This window comes from Carya illinoinensis, chromosome 7 (genome assembly GCF_018687715.1).
Source record: "Carya illinoinensis cultivar Pawnee chromosome 7, C.illinoinensisPawnee_v1, whole genome shotgun sequence".
In the NCBI taxonomy this organism is placed as follows: Eukaryota; Viridiplantae; Streptophyta; class Magnoliopsida; order Fagales; family Juglandaceae; genus Carya; species Carya illinoinensis.
This window is the reverse complement of record NC_056758.1, coordinates 39,723,160-39,742,227: the sequence shown is the minus strand read 5'-3', so window position 1 is coordinate 39,742,227 and position 19,068 is coordinate 39,723,160. Positions and strand designations below refer to the sequence as shown.

At 36.9% G+C, this 19,068-nt stretch overlaps 1 protein-coding gene and 1 pseudogene across 1 annotated transcript; both read left to right on the top strand.

Annotated features, from left to right (window-relative positions):
• Positions 1 to 4,169: 4,169 nt before the first annotated feature.
• Positions 4,170 to 10,328, top strand: LOC122316000 (NADPH--cytochrome P450 reductase-like). The gene is made up of 18 exons (XM_043132397.1): positions 4,170 to 4,777; positions 4,884 to 4,943; positions 5,047 to 5,123; positions 5,214 to 5,271; positions 5,369 to 5,452; positions 5,589 to 5,625; positions 6,261 to 6,330; positions 6,427 to 6,621; positions 6,716 to 6,808; positions 7,041 to 7,266; positions 7,357 to 7,440; positions 7,525 to 7,676; positions 8,245 to 8,341; positions 8,676 to 8,825; positions 8,912 to 8,989; positions 9,104 to 9,226; positions 9,343 to 9,456; positions 9,848 to 10,328. Exons 1-18 carry the CDS (start codon positions 4,430 to 4,432, stop codon positions 9,926 to 9,928), a joined length of 2,127 nt encoding a protein of 708 aa, XP_042988331.1. The 5' UTR covers positions 4,170 to 4,429; the 3' UTR covers positions 9,929 to 10,328.
• A 4,724-nt stretch (positions 10,329 to 15,052) lies between these two features.
• Positions 15,053 to 16,210, top strand: LOC122316401 (annotated as a pseudogene).
• The last annotated feature ends 2,858 nt before the right edge of the window (positions 16,211 to 19,068 follow it).

The window sequence follows — 19,068 nt, the reverse complement described above, 5'->3', positions numbered from 1 at the left end:
CAATGGGAGCTGATGGGGTATTAAGTTGCCATCGTCGTTCTTCCTGTTGGACCAAGGAGAGAACTCTGTTGAGGGCAGGAAGTGGGTCTTGAAGTAATATTTGAGCTCGAGGAATCAAATGAGTCATGAAGGCCCAAGAGGAATTGCATGACTTTGTGGCGATGCGAGTATTCCATCAGCATCTTGACAGAACCACAGGTACATGTGGGCATCGGCTCATAAATTTCCAACTCATCCCAAAAACACTTGAGTTTGTTGTAATATTGTGTAACAGAGTTGTCATCCTGCATGAGAGAAGAAATCGACTTGGATAGTTGGAAAATTCGTGGAGCATTCTGGATGGAGAACCTCTCACGTAGATCATTCCAGACATTCGTAGCCGTATCGACATGAGCAATGCTCGAGCGATGTTCTAAGGCAACCGAGTGCTGGATCCATACAATGATCATATCGTTGCATCGCTCCCAAGATGTATAGAGAGAGTCGGATGGATTGGTAGGCTTGATAATCGACCCATCGATGAAGCCTAATTTGTTTTTGATGTTGAGAGCGTGCCTCATGGTCCTAGCCCAGGTTACATAATTTTTTGTGTTGAGTAGATCAGGAATAAGGGGAGATGAAGCTCCTGATTGGATGAAATAAGGACGGGCTGGGTGGTGGGGGTTGAGGGTGGGGTCATTTGGTAGAGTGAAATCTGTGTTTGGCATGGTTGATTCTATGTTGGGGACGGTTTCAAATTCTGTATCGGAGATCATGCTTGTGATACCATATTAATACTGACTTAACGAAGAAGACGAACCAGAGGCGAGGATGAATGATTGAATTGTATTCACTCAGAATATTCTTACATGCACAACGTGTGCTGCTATATATATACAACAAATATGAAATAATGAATAAAGAATAAAATGACAGATCATACTAACAGTCCTAATAAACTATACAATCATGTAATGCTGGTGCTCTATATTATATCAGGTGGATCTGTATGCATGGGAAGTAACTGTAGGCTTGATAAAACTAAAAGTGGACTTGTTAAGTTCTAATAAAATTTTGTAGAATGTGAAATGATGATGCTCAAGATGACTGTTCATTAAACACTCTAAAAAAGTTCAACTTATAGAATCGTGGATAAAAGATAGACTTATATTTTGATTTTGTATCTTTAATTATTTACCAAAGTATAGACAAATGATTAAATAAAAAATGGGGAAAAATGAAAATAAAAGATGTTTGGAATAAAATTGATAAATTTATTTTTAAAAAATATTTTTTAAAATATAGTAAAGGAAACATAACGCATGCTTTTGAAGCCTAGAAGAGTCGCAACTTGTAGTGACTCCTTTAAGGTAGGACCGTTGGTCCGTTTTGTATCATCCGAAAGAAAACTTCAAATCAAGGCCAATTTCATATGCCAAAAAAATAAAGAAGTTGATCATACCTTTCACGTGATTGCCAGGTTAGATGACTTCGAGAGTTTCTAAACCGGAGGCCCTCTTCTTCCACGATTCACATCGACCTTTTTAAACGTAGTTTAATCATATTGTCTTTTTCAAAACGGGCAAGCGAGTCCAACTACCAAGCGAATTCCTTTTAAAAAAAACACATTCATCCTGTCATACATACGTATCTCGATAGGGGTTTTTTCTTTTATTTTTTTTCTTATTTGATCGTATAATACATTTACAAAAACTCATGCTTGGTGTGGGCCTCAAAACTTTGTCAGGCACGTTTGAAAGTTTATATTTTATTTATCTTCCTTTATTGAGGGACGGAGAGAAAAACATATAAAAGTCAAGCAACATATATAGATAGTTAAATACAAGACAGATCTTGCTTCAAATAAAAAAATCAAATTTTTTAGACAAGTGATAAAGAATGCCTGCAATTCACTGGATTCTTGAATTATTTATATACCAGTGAGAGAAGAGGAGGAGGACCCCTCAAATGGATTTCCTGCCGATCAGTGCCGCCGAAGTGTTGAAGACCGAATTCATCATGCGTGTTACCAATCTCAGAGGGGTCAATTCCAAGCAGCAGTTGGTCGACATTGAAATAGTTGACACATTTTCAATTTTTTCAGTGGCCTTTGATCAGACTTTGACCACAACACATTCAAGCATGGCCGACTGCTTTCAATACTTCTATTTCCCAATGAAAAGATGAAGTAAAAGAGAAACCTCGATTTGGTGAAACGCGTAAAACTCGACAGCTAAGCTTTAGACCCACCTTTCATTATTTTTTTCCCTTGCACGACAGTGGCTTGTTAAGGGTTGCCATTTGTGGAGACTATTTGAATAGCATAAAAAAATGGACCATGTGTTTGTTGTTTTCTGGTTCGTATGCAGACTTTTTCTTTGAAAAATAAAATTCAACTTGAATTAGTGAGAATATCAAACATGTCAGGTTAAGTAAACTGATCGGTTCGTATTATTTTCTTCTTCATTAGATGTAATCATATTTATTTAAAAACAGTGAGTTACCAAATACAATGGGCTATACTACCAAACCACGGCGTTCCAATTACATAAATATTTTAGTTAATACAGAAATTTGATAAAAATAAATTTAAAAATTAATATCTCACGTTAAATTTATAATAAAGTAGAACTAATATTATATAAAATAATACAATTAGTGAATTTATTTTATAACTGTAACATTTCATTTTATAAGAAAAGTTTAATTAATTTTCTTTTATTTTTTTGGGAAGAGGAAAGTTTAATTATTAGAAAAGGACACACATGTGACATGGTGTTACGAATCTTTAGAGTATTAGTAATGAGTATAATAAACTTTAGTTAAAATTTAGTTAGAAAATTCACTTTTACAAATTTTAACTAGTCATTTTTTACAACACTAAATAATAGGCTCAACAAATTTTTCACTATTTTATTAAAATATTAATTTTAAACTTTTTATATATTTTAATTCTAATTATAATTTGAATATGATTATATTAAATATTAATTAATCTTCTAATCTAGCTAGCCGGTTTTCAATTATTATAAATGAAAGTAACATATATAATATTATTTTATTTAAAAAAATTAAAACAATTATAACAAAAATCCAATTGGGCAACAGGCGGCAGATTGGCAATAACATTCGGCTACTGCAGGAGAGAACTGGAAGTAGTATTTTACTTTAAAAATAATATTTGGCTAGTGACTTTCCCTCAATAAATTTGACCAACCATTTAGTTGATGATCAAATTTATTATAGATTTATTGAGTTTATTGTAGCACAATATTTTATATTTTAACTATTCTTTAGCTAAAATTTAACTTTGTCGAGTTTACTATTAGTGCTCTTAGGAAATACGCCATTAGCACTCTTATGAATTTAGAAATGAGATGGGAGAGGTTTGAGATAAAATTTAAAAGTTAAATAAAATATTATTTTTTAATATTATTATTATTTTTAAAATTTTAAAATATTTATTATATTTTATATAAAAATTAAAAAAAATTATAATAATAAAATAAAAGGAGAGAAAATATATACTGAATCGAAACCAGACCTTACTTACCAACGTTAAAATCTTTTATGTTTTTTTCCCCTTTCCAATTATACTAGGATACTGGAGTTTGTCTCGAACCACAAAAATTATTAGCCTATGTGGTTTCTTAGTTGGATCCATGGTTCCCTGTGGCTGGACTTTCTCCACGTCTTATTTGCCTGAGCCAACATTTGTCCCATACTCTGTCGTTTTCCATATTTCGATCTGTCATCAGTCATGTTTAGAATAATTTTAACTCGAAATTTCAAGGCAATATTATTACCATGAAGTAGTAGCGTGGTAAGTATCTATACTAGATTTTTATTCTATTTTTTATATAATAATATGAAATCCATAAATGTTTAAATTTATCATTTTAAAAAATAAATGTTAGTCCTAATATTTGCCCAATTTTTTAATATATATATATTTCATATTATTATAAAATAAAAAATATACTAACCATAAAAAATTTAAAATCAAATTATAAACATTCAAGGCATATTGCCATAAAAGCAATAAAAATTACAAGTAAATCAATCTGACCAGAGTATTAACCGTGGTTAACTAGTGTGTTAGGTGGGTTTGACTAGTCTGGTTTGGTTGGCGACGGTTTGGTTGGGGTTTCTGAGGTTATCAGGCTCCATCTTACTTCCCCGCAAATGCAATAATATAACCCCGCCTTTCTCTCCTACCATTCCCCATTCTCAGGGTCTCTCTCCTCAACTACTCCACACCCACCAACCACCAACACTCGGAGACTCTTAAATCTTAATCCCCTTTCCTTCCCGACCTCTCTCTCATAATTTTACTTTCTCCGGTTTACTCTTTACATATAATCTTCACCGGGATCCGGTTCGACGCTATCTATCATTTTCCGCCGCTCCGGGTTCCGGTGACACTATCACCTCTGTTTTATTCCGAGCTATGCAATCGTCCTCTAGCTCCATGAAGGTCTCGCCGTTGGATCTGATGTCGGCCATCATCAAGGGCAAGGTCGACCCCTCCAACGTATCGTCCGACTCCGCAAACGAGGTCGCTTCCCTTCTTCTCGAGAACCGAGAGATTGTGATGATTTTGACCACTTCGATCGCCGTCCTAATTGGCTGCGTCGTCGTTTTGATTTGGCGGAGATCGAACGGTTCGAAAACTAAAACCGTCGAGCCGCCCAAGCCGTTGATCGTGAAGGAACCAGAGGTCGAAGCCGATGATGGCAAAAAGAAGGTCACTATCTTTTTCGGCACGCAGACTGGTACCGCCGAAGGATTTGCAAAGGTTGGTTCGTCTAAACATACACAATTGTACTTGTATGTACCATCGGTGTCTGTGTTCGTGAGGCCTTGAGCTCATAGTTGCTTTATTTTGATTTGGCTTAATTTAGGCGTTAGCTGAGGAGGCGAAAGCGCGGTACGAGAAGGCCACGTTTAAAGTAGTTGATATGGTACGTGTGTATTGTTGACTTTTTTTTGGTTGAGCTTTTTGGAACTGAATTATGTTCCTGTGCTGTTGGAAGTTCGATGTTGATGTTGGAATGGACTTTGTAGGACGATTATGCGGCCGATGACGAGGAGTACGAGGAAAAGTTGAAGAAAGAGACTTTGGTTTTCTTCTTCTTGGCCACGTGAGTTTCTTTGCTATTTTGTTTTTATTTCCATCGGTTTAATTCCTCTTCTTGATGTGCTCATATGCTTTGTTTATTTGGGTTGTGTAGATACGGAGATGGTGAGCCGACCGACAATGCGGCCAGGTTCTATAAATGGTTTTCGGAGGTAAACTTCCTTTGGTGGAAGGATTTGATTGGATGACGTACTTGAATTACTAAGAGCTAAAATTTCGATTAATATTTCTTAACGTTTGATGCTTTAGGGGAAAGAGAGAGGCGAGTGGCTTCAGAACCTTCAGTATGGAGTGTTTGGCCTTGGCAATAGGCAGTACGAGCATTTTAACAAGGTATTCATTCAGATTCGTATTTAATATTCAATCCACGTATCTCCAGTTAATAGCTGCTGGATTCCGAAAAGTATCTTTTTCTGTTTGCTTGTGTTGATCATCATATTGATTCATGTTTACGGTTATTGGGAAACAGGTTGCAAACGTGGTTGATGAAATCCTCGCTGAGCAGGGTAATACTTTTATGTTTCCTTTTAATCATTGCTGATGAAAAGAATTTGTGGATTATGAGATGCCTTACTTTGATATAATGATGATCTATGAAATAGAATAAGTTAGGATATTCAAAATACATAGATAGCTTCTTACACATGGAAGATTATTACCTCCAGTGCTCCTTTTTTTTTTGATAAGTAACCTCCAGTGCTCCTTTACCAGCTCCTGCCCCTGCCTGTGACATTATTACAGAATATATAACAAGTGCTATTTTGGTTTCATTTCTCTAATGTGCATAGCTAATTTCTGAAGCATCGATAGCTAATTTCTCTAATAAGCCCGTAACTGGCCCTTCCTAATTGCATTGTGAGCCTACCTTCTTTGCTGTCGTCAGTATGCAAATGCAGCAGATATATATCGTATAATTCTACAACTAAATTTGTAGATGGTGTTGACTGTTGGCAAAAATTGTTTATGCACTAATGTAAAAATAAACAAAAATGTATGCGTACCTTCTTTGTACATCTAGCAAGTAGTTTTGGGTATATAATAATGAAGGAAAGCTACTTTATAGAAGAGGAGTAATAATATTTTTATGTACATAATTGGAAGGGATTAGTAGCCAACATGATTTGTATTTTTGCTTTTTCAGGTGGGAAGCGCCTTGTCCCAGTTGGTCTTGGAGATGATGATCAATGTATTGAAGACGACTTCAGTGCATGGTATCAGGAACATGAATTGCCATGCTGATTGATAGCACTGCACCTTTAATTTTTGAAGCACTTACATTTTTTTTCTTTAATTGTTACTATGTCTAGGAGGGAATTGGTGTGGCCTGAGTTGGATCAGTTGCTTCGAGATGATGATGATCCAACAACTGTTACCACCCCTTACACTGCTGCCGTATTGGAATATCGAGTTGTATTCCATGATGGTGCTAATGCCTTAGTAAACGAAATAAGTTGGGGTAGTGCCAATGGTAATGCTGTTTATGATGCTCAGCATCCATGCAGGTATGAATAAAAAGAGTAGTTTCTGTGATTTAAGTTCGCAACCTGAGCCCTTTTTTCTCTGTGATCTAACGTATAAGTTGATTACCTCCTTTAGGGCTAATGTGGCTGTGAGAAAGGAGCTTCACACTTCTGCGTCTGATCGTTCTTGCATCCACCTGGAGTTTGACATATCTGGCACTGGACTTTCGTAAGTTGCTTATAATTGTTGCCTCTTTTTATTTGACTGGGTGCTTTGATTATCTGCATGTGCATGAAGGTTTTGTTACATGGTGTAATGAAAATATTCCTGTTGATTTATCATATATTTCTTGTTAATTGGAAATGGCAATGACTTGAAGATTAACACAAAAGAAAAAAGAAAGAAAGAAATACTGATGCATAAATATTTCCTTATGTAGTCCTACTTTTTTCTTTCTCAGATATGAAACTGGGGATCATGTTGGTGTTTATTGCGAGAATCACAGTGAGATTGTAGAGGAGGCAGTGAGCTTGTTGGGTTTGTCACCAGATACTTATTTCTCCGTCCACGCTGATAAAGAGGATGGCACACCACTTAGTGGAGGCTCCTTGCCCCCTACTTTCCCACCCTGTACTTTAAGAACAGCACTGGCTCGATATGCTGATCTTTTGAATTCACCCAAAAAGGTTTGTTTTGGATCAATGTGGTAGATTTTTTTTTCTTTGAAATTTGTGTTACTTCCAATAATGAACAATCCCATCGCATATATGTTCCAGTCTGCCCTACTTGCTTTAGCAGCCCATGCTTCTGATCCAACTGAAGCCGACCGTTTAAGACATCTTGCATCACCTGCTGGAAAGGTTGTGAGCCATTTGATATGAAATTTGTCCTTACCGAGCTTCTTTTATATATATGGGAGTAACTTTTGTTTTAAACTTGTGCAGGATGAATACGCACAATGGGTGGTTGCTAGTCAGAGAAGCCTCCTTGAAATCATGGCTGAATTTTCATCAGCAAGGCCCCCACTTGGTGTGTTCTTTGCTGCAGTTACCCCACGCTTGCAGCCGAGATACTATTCAATCTCGTCATCCCCAAGGTAATATATACATGTTCTTTTAGTTTTCTGTTTTCTTGTACTTTCTTAGGCGAATTCATGAGTGTCAAGACTCAACCATGTTCTTCCCATAAGAATGGTTTCCTAATAGATATTGCAAGGTAGAATGGAGAGTGCTATGGGCTGTGATTAAGTGTCAAAAGCAAACTTTGCCTTCATAGAGGTGATATGATGATTTACATTGTATAAAAAATCAGATCTATCAGACTATTACCCATTTTAAGCTTTTCAGGTATTAGTGATGGGATACTATTAATTCGGGAAAAATACGTTTTAAGTATGGGTCCCACTGAACGAGAGACTTGTAATTTTTTTACAAAGGGGGACCATATTAGATTTTCGTAATTACATTGGAGGGAAGGGAGCTTTATCAGTTTCAAAGAATGTTTTAATGTGGGAAAACAAGGTAGTATCTGTGACTTGTTTAAACACAGCGTGGATGATCTATAAGATGGACTGTGCCTTGTCTAGTTCATCACTCTTTTTTAGTTATTTTGTGTCTTTTCTTCCCTATTTTAATATACGCCAAACATGCATATTTGGTCTGCAGGATGGCTCCATCTAGGATTCACGTCACTTGTGCATTAGTTTACGAGAAAACACCAACAGGGCGGATTCACAAGGGATTGTGTTCCACTTGGATGAAGGTATTTGTTTATATTTTTTTCATCTTTCTATTTTTTTCTGTTCAATGAAAATCTTGGAAGAACGAGGTAAATATGGAAGAACGTGATTCTCTCTCTCTGTTTTTTTTTTTTTATTTCTTTTTCTTTTGGGGGGGAGGGGTTGGGCTGATTAGTTGGTTATGTCAAAAGTGTAGTTCGGGAAGTGTCAGTTTACGTGCATCTATTTTTACATTTTATACATCTTTTGGTCATTTCTTTTATATCAAGGATTTTATCAGCGAGCAATTTAATTTGTGGGGCTGTTAAATGTGTCAATTGACTTGGAGTTACAATCTGTTTTTGCTGTTTTTTCCAGAATGCCGTTCCCCTGGAGAAGAGCCATGATTGCAGTTGGGCTCCTATTTTTGTCAGGCAATCAAACTTCAGACTCCCTGCAGATACTAAAGTACCCATTATTATGATTGGGCCGGGCACCGGATTGGCTCCTTTCAGGGGTTTCCTGCAGGTTTAACTTGCAAACTTTGATGCTTAGTTATGCTTGCATCAAAGTAGCTGAGCTAACCGCAATCAATTATGCATTTACCTTTTCAGGAAAGACTTGCTCTCAAAGAAGCTGGAGCGGAGTTGGGACCCTCAGTCTTATTCTTTGGATGCAGGAATTGTAAGATGGTAAGTCAGACCCCCATCAGTTTGAAAAAAAAAAAAAGGATGAAGATTATCATGTCCCAACCAGTTCTAAATAATGCTCACTGGTCTGAGACTTACACACCATGTCCATTCCAGGATTTCATTTATGAAGACGAGCTGAACAATTTTGTTGAAACTGGTGCTCTTTCTGAGCTCGTGGTTGCCTTCTCGCGTGAGGGACCCACCAAACTGTATGTGCAGCATAGAATGATGGAGAAGGTAGTTGGACTATTTCACCTACCACCACTTTTCAGGAGTAAACTTTGGCATATAATTGAAATTTAATTAATTAATTAATTAAAAGAAACATTAATCACGTGCTTGTGTGCGTACAGGCTTCGGATATTTGGAACCTGATTTCTCAGGGAGGTTACATTTATGTATGTGGTGATGCCAAAGGCATGGCTAGGGATGTCCACCGAGCACTCCATACCATTTTGCAAGAACAGGTATGAATGATTATATAGAAAACTTAAAATAAGTAGCAATTGGATGTGTGTGGCCGCGGTTGCCACCTACCCACTATAAAAAGCAATGTGACCAAATAATCACAACCATTCGTGATGTGATTGGACAGTTGTGTTTCCTTTTGAACCAGGAGCCCCCACCAACTCGTTTCTTGGATGTCCATGGATGACATTTCCGATCATCATGGTAGTTGAAAATCTATGGACAAACAACCCTTTTCAACCAATTAGATCCCCCAACCTTGTTTTGCGCTTCAATAACCACTGAGCCTTCCTGGCATGCGATTATACCCACTTGTGTTGATACTATTTTTCTTCTTAAAGATGTTGAATTGTAGTTGACTAATAAAGCTCACTGATTCGTGAATTTCAGGGATCTCTCGACAGTTCCAAAGCGGAGAGCATGGTAAAGAATCTGCAAATGAGTGGCAGATATCTGCGTGACGTATGGTGACACAATTCTTCCATCATGTGGACAAGGACGAAGAAACCTCTAGAATTTGTGAAAAGGAAAATTATGATTGTGGGGGCGAGGAATGCGGGGGGCTTATTGAGATGCCTTTGAATTACCGTTTACGACCTTGCGATGACCCAAGTCGGTTTTGTGATTCTTTTTAATTTTTCAATATGAAGGATTTTTATTTTATTTTTATTTTTGATTGATGTAATTTATAAATACATAATATGATTAATTATATAAGTAGGTACCAGGTTATGTGGTCTAAATCTAATATTCCTTGTATGAACCAGCAAGAAGGTTCAAATGACAGAAAAATGTTCTACTTTATTGTAATAATCGCGTTGCAAGGACTTATATTTCTCATCTGAAATAACAAATTTCTTTTTTGTGATGATATTTGTTACAGGGCCATTTCAAATATAATTCAGTCCCGGATGTTTTTTAGAAGATAATGCCTTACCAAATTTAATAGGGATAAATATTTTAATAATAAAGAGATTATATAAAAGTAAATTTATAAAATAATGTAGATTGACGTGTAAAGTTAGTAGATGTAACACATTTTTGTAATTAATAAATAAAATATCAACCAAGTATTCTGGAGTAACGTCGGGGTAGGTTTCGGTTGAGCATGTCAAATAGTTGATAAAAAGTCTAGCCTTCGGTATTCACCGACTACCCCAACTCCCCCACCAACAAAAATTAAAACCACCAAAAACGAAATTGACAATTTACCAAATAAAAAATCGCCGACTCTTATCACATCTTATGTTCACAAATTATGGGGACTCGATTCTTTCTTTAATCCTTCACAATTTCAGCCACAAATTTTTCTTTCCTCGAAAGGGACACAGAGACCTTAGCACCCTTTTTGGTTTTGTGGTGGGTCCCTTTCTAGTACTACCAATTTTTCAATAAAAATTAGAAGGAAAAAAACAAAAAAACAAGACTGGCGTGGCGGAGGACAAAATGCATCCAGCTAGTTCAAGCTAGTTCAACCATATTAAACTGAGGGGAAGGGGACCCTAATAAAGGCTGTGAGAACATCAACGTATAGTCCCCACTGGGGGCATGCGTGTGCACGAAGAGGGTGTTTAAATAAGTTTTCTCCTATATTTTTGTTCAAATATAAAAAATACCCCTCAATTCATTTTTCCTCATATAAAGCCATTTTGCCGCCCGGGCGGTATCGCTCAAATGTACCGCTCGATTAAGAAAGTGATTAAATAGATTTTAAATATATTGGTATATTTTTTTTCTTAATAATTAAGAAAGTGATTAAAAAATTGTGAAAAGAAAATTGAAAAAAAAAAAAATTTACGCTGAGCGGTACATTTGGGGCAGCATAGTAGCCGGACCCTTCCTCGGATAAAGTCATTTTGCCGCCCGGGCGGTACCACTCGGGAAAAAAATAATATTTTTTTTTTTACTTATTGATTAAGAAATAGATTTTAAGTGTATTGGTGTATTTTTTTTTTCTTAATGATTAAGAAAGTGATTAAAAAATTGTGAAAAGAAAATTGAAAAAAAAAAAAAAAATTGCACTGGGTGGTACGTTTGCGGCAGCATAGTAGCCGGACCCTTCCTCGGATAAAGCTATTTTGCCGCCCGGGCGGTACCGCTCAAGTGTACCGCTCGAGAAAAAAATAATATTTTTTTTTACTTAGTGATTAAGAAATAGATTTTAAGTGTATTGGTGTATTTTTTTTCTGTACGTTTGGGGCGGCATAGTAGCCAGACCTTTTTTCCTCCCTACGGGCAGAATTCCTCTCTCATTCTTATCTCTCTTCCAGACCAGAACATAGGATCAAAATAAGACTCCAACGCCGTCAGTCACTTTCTGAACTCCGTCTGACACAGTCGACGTCATCTTCTCCTCCACCGGCCGCTGATGGCGTAATAATCGAACCATTCTCAAGAATTTCGATCATTATTTTCTCAAAAGGTTACAAATATTGCCCCAACAGAAAAGGAAAAACCTCAAGTAACACCATGCATTTTACTGCTCATGAATTCCACTCCACATCGTAATTTTCTCAAGTGGGTAAAAATGTTTGCCAACAAAAAGCAAAAACCTCAAGGCATATCATAACATTTCCACCATAACAATTAGAAGAAAGATCACAAGATCACAGTCAATCAAAACCCAAAAGAAAGGAAAAAGAAAATTTGTAGCAAGTGTGTTATAACTCTGCACATATTTAAACGAAAAGCGAAAAAATAATATACAAAACAAACAAAAGAGGTAACAGAAAGAAAGAGAGAGACCCTAGAGCGAGGAAAGACAACTACGGCAGTGGAGGCTTTGAAAATCATCTGCATAGAGATAGAGAGTGTGCGTACGCGCGTGGGTGGGTTGGAACTTTTTGTAGTTGGCAACTTGGCACTCGGCCCGTGTGGGACAGAGCTTTGTTTATGAGATGGATGAAACGAACCATTTCACTTCGTTCGCATGAAAGCCCCAACAGGGGACTGAATCTAGAATAATTTTTTGTAAACATAAATTTATAAATTAACATAATTTTATATAATATATTAGATTTTTTTTATAATTAAATTAACTTTACAATTTAATGTTCTACTTTAATTTATATTAGTTTGTAAATTTATATTTATGAGACCTCTGATTAAAATATTTCTCTTTTTTATATTTTTAATCCAACTAGCCTAGCCATTTTTTACAACAAAAGGCAACTTTCTTTTTCGGTATTTTTTGGTCTATCCAGCCAATTTTGTACGTGGAATTAGGCTGAGTTTAAAAGCGAATTTTGAAAAAGCAAATTTCCAACAACTCCCGGTTTTAAAAAGCAAATTGTAATGCCAAGCCCATTATATGTTGAAGTCTACCACGAGGCAGAGTGGTGACGAAGAGAGTAAGACAAGAGATCTACCAAAAAGATTCAACTTAAAGCAAGGAAATCTCATAAAAAGATCAAGAATAGCGGTTGGAAAATGGGGAAGTGACTTATAGCAAGGGTAGCTGGACAGGGCAAGAAGTAACGAGATAGAGAAGGAAACTTCAAGCACCAAAGGTTGGCTTCATGTCTTCATCCTCTTCAATCTCCATTTTAGTGTTTCAGAGATAAAAGTGAGGCTTGAGGGCTAGTGAAATCATAAAATAATAAAGTAGAATTATCTTCAAAAGATCTGTGGACGTAAATCTTAATACCGAACCACAAAAATCCTACCGTCTCTATTTTTATTTATATTTTCTATATTTATTTACTGTTGACGAACGTTTCAAGCAATGCATGCATGTACCACTGTCAATTGTCAAATAACACTGCAGATCATTTAACCATGCATATTGTTGACAATATCCAATGTTGACGGAAAAAATGCATGAACACGAGCCCTTAGGCATGGATGCATGTGTACGCGTGTGTTCTGAAGAAGCCATGCAACTAATATAATCAGGTCAAGATCGATCAATTAATTGATCAACATATGACTTTTGGTTTTCTTTGGGCAATGTTGACGAGAAACCACCAAACCAATTTCCAATACCTCAGATGGGGGATCGATCTAGGCAGCTTGTGGCACCCCCATCCATAATATAAGTGTACATATATAATATATATTTATATAGACAAGGGATGAAGGTCTATCATCCTCCACGTGCAATATTCTAGATGTAATAATTAGTTACTTAGGTTGTATGAAGTGATGTGAAGATGATGACCATGAAGATGATCAAGCATAACCAATTGGGGATTTGGATAATTATATATAGTACTGTACTTTGAACTTAATTACTGGAAGTTGTATCTTTGTTAAAAGCTTGGGGGAAAAAAAAAACACGTTAAAGTTGAAAAGAAATGAACCCAATTGACTGGCCTTATCATGTTTTAACAATTAATTATATATAACAAAACCTATTTGCAAGTTAATATTCATTCACTTTATTTTTATTTCAAATTAAATTAAAATGTTTAATTTTGATGGAAAATACGTTCCTATCATATCATCAATATTGTGATTATGTCCCCCTTTATACCAATTTATAAGAAGAAGTATTCATTATTTCAAATAATGAGAAATTATTTATACAAGTCTCAAATAAAAAAGCAGCTTATACAAGCCTTTATAAAATTAAAGTGGATCTCAAATTAAAAAAGTGTAAAAAAACCTATTCTTTATCGGTGAGGCCTAGTTTTTTATGACAAAAATTTTATGTATAATTACTTTTATATATTCTTTACGCACTCTATTAATATGATTGAATGAGTAATTTTTTTAATATAAAATAATTGATTTGGCCAAACATATCAATAGAATATGTAAAAAATACATAAAAATAATTATATATAATAGAATTCATTTTCTCAACAGTGCCTAGCCTACGTAATGCAAAGACAATTAATATTAACTACTAGGACGCTTGTCCTATCTTTTACTCGATCGGAAGCAGATCATATCCCCCACGAACTTGTTCCTTTCCATATGTATCTATTTAACGTATCATTATTATTAAAACTTTTCACATCAAGCACTAATAAATCTCACGGTATATATACAAGCTGTTCCACACTCACTTGTATATGATTTTTTTTTTTTTTTTTAAATCATTTGGATGTTCTGTGTCTATGCTCCTTAACAATGGGAGCAGAGAGAGAAAGGGGGGCGGAGGTAGAGGAAGAGAGCCCAAGGTCCCTTTGGTCAGGTAGCTAATTCGAAGAACAAATTAAGAATCTCACACGCAGAGACTGCTAGATTGATGGCCTTGGAAAAGGAGGGGGGTTGTGTGTGATTTCTCATGCACTACCCTTACTTCTCACCAATACTGCACAATAAGATACACACGACACACCGCCCCTATGTAGTCCGGACCCGACCACGTTTTGTCATACTCTCTCTCCCTCTCTGTCCCTCTCTCTCTCTCTCTCACACACTCCCCCACCAAATACCAGCCACTTTAGTTTTCTCGATGAATTGCGCCTCTCTCCACTTTGTCCTGCTGAGGACCAAGCACACAGCTCTTACTCATCCATAACATCAATATATAAAAGAGACAGTGAAGGGAATAGTTAGCACAAAAAAGTAAAAAAACAATAAAAAAGGAAAATGAATAGCTTTGATTCTCAGAGGCGATAAGATCACTCCTTGAAAAGATGATGGCAAGAAAGGAGCATTGTCAGTGCAACTCCAACCTCTTCTGGAACCTGCTTCCAGCCGGAAAACTCTAAAAACAATATCCACGCTTTCCCTGGAGTTGATGATAATCTCGTTTCCACGGTAATTCCACCTGTGACAATTGTGCTCGAAGGCCGTTCGATCTGCCAGCGCGTCAGTCTTCATAAGCATGCAAGTTATCATAGCCTAGCCTAGGCCCTGAGACAGATGTTTGTGGATGCCGGAGACGCTGGACTCACTTCGGAGAATGATCAGCTTGACCTGTCTAATGCTATTCCTGGTCATCTCATTGCTTATGAGGACATAGAAAATGATCTTCTCCTCGCAGGCGACCTCAATTGGAAGTATACGTTATTATTACCGTCTTCTGTTTCTTCTTGTTGTAAACATTTTAGCCTCATGATATTGATCATTCATAGGAAAACGGGAGAAGGAAAGGAAAAGAAAAACTATTTACTTCGCTTGTAATTTATGCATTTAGCTAGGTTGCCCGGAAAGAATTCTATTCGATCTGTCAAGTACTTCTTTTTCTGAAAGTTATAGTTTTTATCAAATAAGGATAAAATCTTACACCAAATAATTAGTACTTCTCTCTCCGATGATCTGATCTACACACACATACACATTACAAATCTTACAAGTCTTGTGTGATTTTGGTAAAGCATCAGTTTGTAAAACCGATGTGTGTACGTAGTATCTCCAACATTAATATTATGTATGCATATGTATCATGTGTTGTACTGTAAACAGGGACTTTGTACGCGTGGAGAAGAGAATTCGGATACCGCCATTGAAGCCAAATTCAAGGAAGGGAAGAGGAGGAATACAGCTTGCAGGTGTTGAATTTTGGGATTATGCCAGCCGGCCAGGAAGTTAAAGACCGGAATTAGTTACACAAACAAAAAATTAGCAGAAAACTTTGGGAACATGGAATATTGTCATGCATTAATGCTAGTCCTTGGAACTAGCTAGCATATGAATTATGCACTTTGCCAAATGTTTAAAGCTCCTTGTATATATTACTAATTAAATTAACTTGTACCTGTGTGATCGAAGAAACAGAAAATGTCAATTGCATGTTCTCCCTGCCTTCAAGATGCGAATGGAAATGGATACACTGTACTCTTATGCCAAGCAAAATGGTATTCCTTTTCCATGAAGATCGATGTCTGATCAAGCTGCTAGCCCCTATAGATGCGTGAGAAAAGAATATTACAGTACTGTTTTATCTGGTAGTAATTAATTGCCACAAAAAGGCGGTTCAAAGATGCTTGGCAATACTACAACCCGCTGACTACTCAAAACACTCTAAATTGCACAATTCTTGAAGATAACTCCAACGACTAGCTAGGAGACTTTCAGCATACAATGAGAGAGTCTACAAAGTCCAAAGACACTGTCTAAAATCTACAGGTCAATGCAACAACAACAATTTAATAATCATCGATCTTATCTTGCCCCAGATGCTCTTTATTTTCAATGTGTTAATATTAAAAGCTCAAGCTAGTGCATCGTCTCTCACAGCATTTTATCAAATCACTTCACCTTGTCTGTCATTCAATTCAACATGAAAATCACCATTGAAGATGGAATTAATCAAATGAGAAACCGCTGGAAACCAAACAATTGAGTCGTTGCTCAGTCCTTGTAAAGCCGCTTTACGACTTTACAACAGGATATATCGGAACAACTTTTCCCGGGGAGAATGATCACTTTGACCTTTTTAAAAGTACTTAAAAGAGTGGATCAATACTGGAAGCATGACCATGTCAATTAAGGCCAGAAGCGCATGCATCGCCAATAGAAGAGACATAGATCTGTGCACATCAGGGACAAACCGTCCTATCCAACCTAAGATCCAATTACGAGCTTTTTAACTGCAATATATGAAATAATTATTACATGTTAGTGATTTTCACGACTGTAAAATTATTAATTAACCTTAAAAGTTTAAGCTTTTGAAAATTAGAAATTATAATTATGGGTCACGTTTCTCGATGGCAGGGTGCAAAACTGGAAGTGACATTAAAAAAGCATCCTTACACTTCGGCCACAGGCGAGTGACCCTGATGGGGATTTCGTGGCAGCCCCAAATTCATACAAGGGCTACCTTAACAACCAATCTTTGCATCAGAAAGTTCTTAAATTGGGGACTCACATGCCAATTTGCCAGGTCTACCCCCCAAGTTCTCCTAATCTTAATTACGTGCCTCTCTCTCAAATTGACGATCCTATTTCTTTAATTATGTGGGTGTTTCTAAATGTCTTAATGGTGAATCTCCTCTCTCTCTCGGTATTTTCTTCTAAGAGCCATCACCAAGGGAAAAGAGAGTGAGTGTGTGTGTGAATACACACATGCATTCAATTTTCTCGCCTAAACATCATTCTATGTTGTCATCTGACGCACCCTTTCCTCAAAATATGAGAGATCATTCTAAGAATCCTCATTTTCAAAATCAAGAAGAAGCAGCAGCAGAAGAGGCGCCGCTCTCCCTTTGCCACCTTCCAGTCGATGATCGCAACAACGAGAATGATAATCAGCACAACAACGATTCCAAATGCTTGTCCAACCACACTCCACGATCACGCTCTGAGCCCCCAGATATCTTCGAGTTCTTCAGCGACTTCAGCTCCGATATGTGTCCAGCCGACGACATCTTCTTCTGTGGAAAACTCGTGCCCTTTGAAGGAAAATCTCCTCCCACTCATGATCAAACCCCCAAAACATCAGCCGCCGAAGCAAACCAAACAAGAAAAACGCATTCTCGCCCAAGATGCGAGTCATTATCCAAGCTACAAAGCCCCGTAACTCGATTCAACACTGGTACAGCTAGCACTACTCAGCTGATCATGAGAAACAGCCGCTCTTTGGATTATAGAAAGCTCCACCCGAGTTCCATTTCCATGATCTCCACGGCACCGGAATTAGAGCGAAACCCATCCGTAAGGAGAGTTGGAAAGTATGATATAGCGCTTAAAAAGGCAGCGAAGCCTCGATGGTACTTGTTGATGTTTGGAATGGTGAAGTTTCCACCGGAGATGGAGCTTAGTGATATAAAGAATCGACAGGTTCGGCGGAACCCTCCTTCGACGCTGTTTCCTCCACCGCTTGATGTTAACGGGAATTTTCCGGTGAGCCGGAGCTCCTCCACTAAGGGGTCAGCTTGGAGGTTGCTTAGAGCTTTGAGCTGCAAGGACCATGCATGTGTGACGGTAACGGCGTCGTTTTGCTTTCCAGATGAGTGAGCTCTGTATCATAGATAATAGATAGATAATATACTATAACACGTGTAATATTTTCATTTGATACTTGTAATAGTTAGTTTACATTCTGTTAGTTCTGTTACTTCTCTCCCTCTATTTTCTGGTTATAAATACAAAGGATTTAAAATGTGAATATAAAGAACGTATGAATAAAGTTGAGCTTTAGTTCAGCTCATTTGATATCTTCAGACTTCTCTCTCTCCTTTGTTTTACTCTATATCATGGTATCAGATTAGAGCCATGTCCATCGAATCAGTTTCCACTTCTATTTCTAATAATACGAATACAGAGAGTAGTCCATACCACTTATAGAGTGGTGATTCACCAGGTGCAATCTTGGTGTCCAACGTCCTCATTGGGGAGAATTATCATACATGGAGCAGGTCTATGATGATGGCATTGAAGGCTAAAAAATAAAATTGGATTCATAAATGGATCGATATCTCAACCAGCTTCAATAGATGCTTGCAGTGTTTTGTGGGAAAGATGCAACAATATGGTATCTTCTTGGATCATCAGTTCTGTGTCAAGACAGATTGGGGCCAGTATCATTTGTGCGCAAACAGCAAAAGATATGTGGCAAGAACTCAAAAATAGGTTCACACAAGGAAATGGGCCAAGAGTTTTTCAACTTCAGAAAGATTTATCAATGTTGACTCAAGAAAGTATGTCGGTAAGAGATTACTACACAAAATTCAAGTCTTTATGGGATGAATTGGTTGATTACAATCAAATTC

Excerpts from the sequence above, each read along its gene's own strand:
- LOC122316000 (XM_043132397.1), top strand. The coding sequence starts at position 4,430 with ATGCAATCGTCCTCTAGCTCCATGAAGGTCTCGCCGTTGGATCTGATG. Across the intron at positions 8,342-8,675 it reads TGTGTTCCACTTGGATGAAG|AATGCCGTTCCCCTGGAGAA; the intron begins GTATTTGTTTAT and ends TGTTTTTTCCAG. Across the intron at positions 8,826-8,911 it reads CTTTCAGGGGTTTCCTGCAG|GAAAGACTTGCTCTCAAAGA; the intron begins GTTTAACTTGCA and ends TTACCTTTTCAG.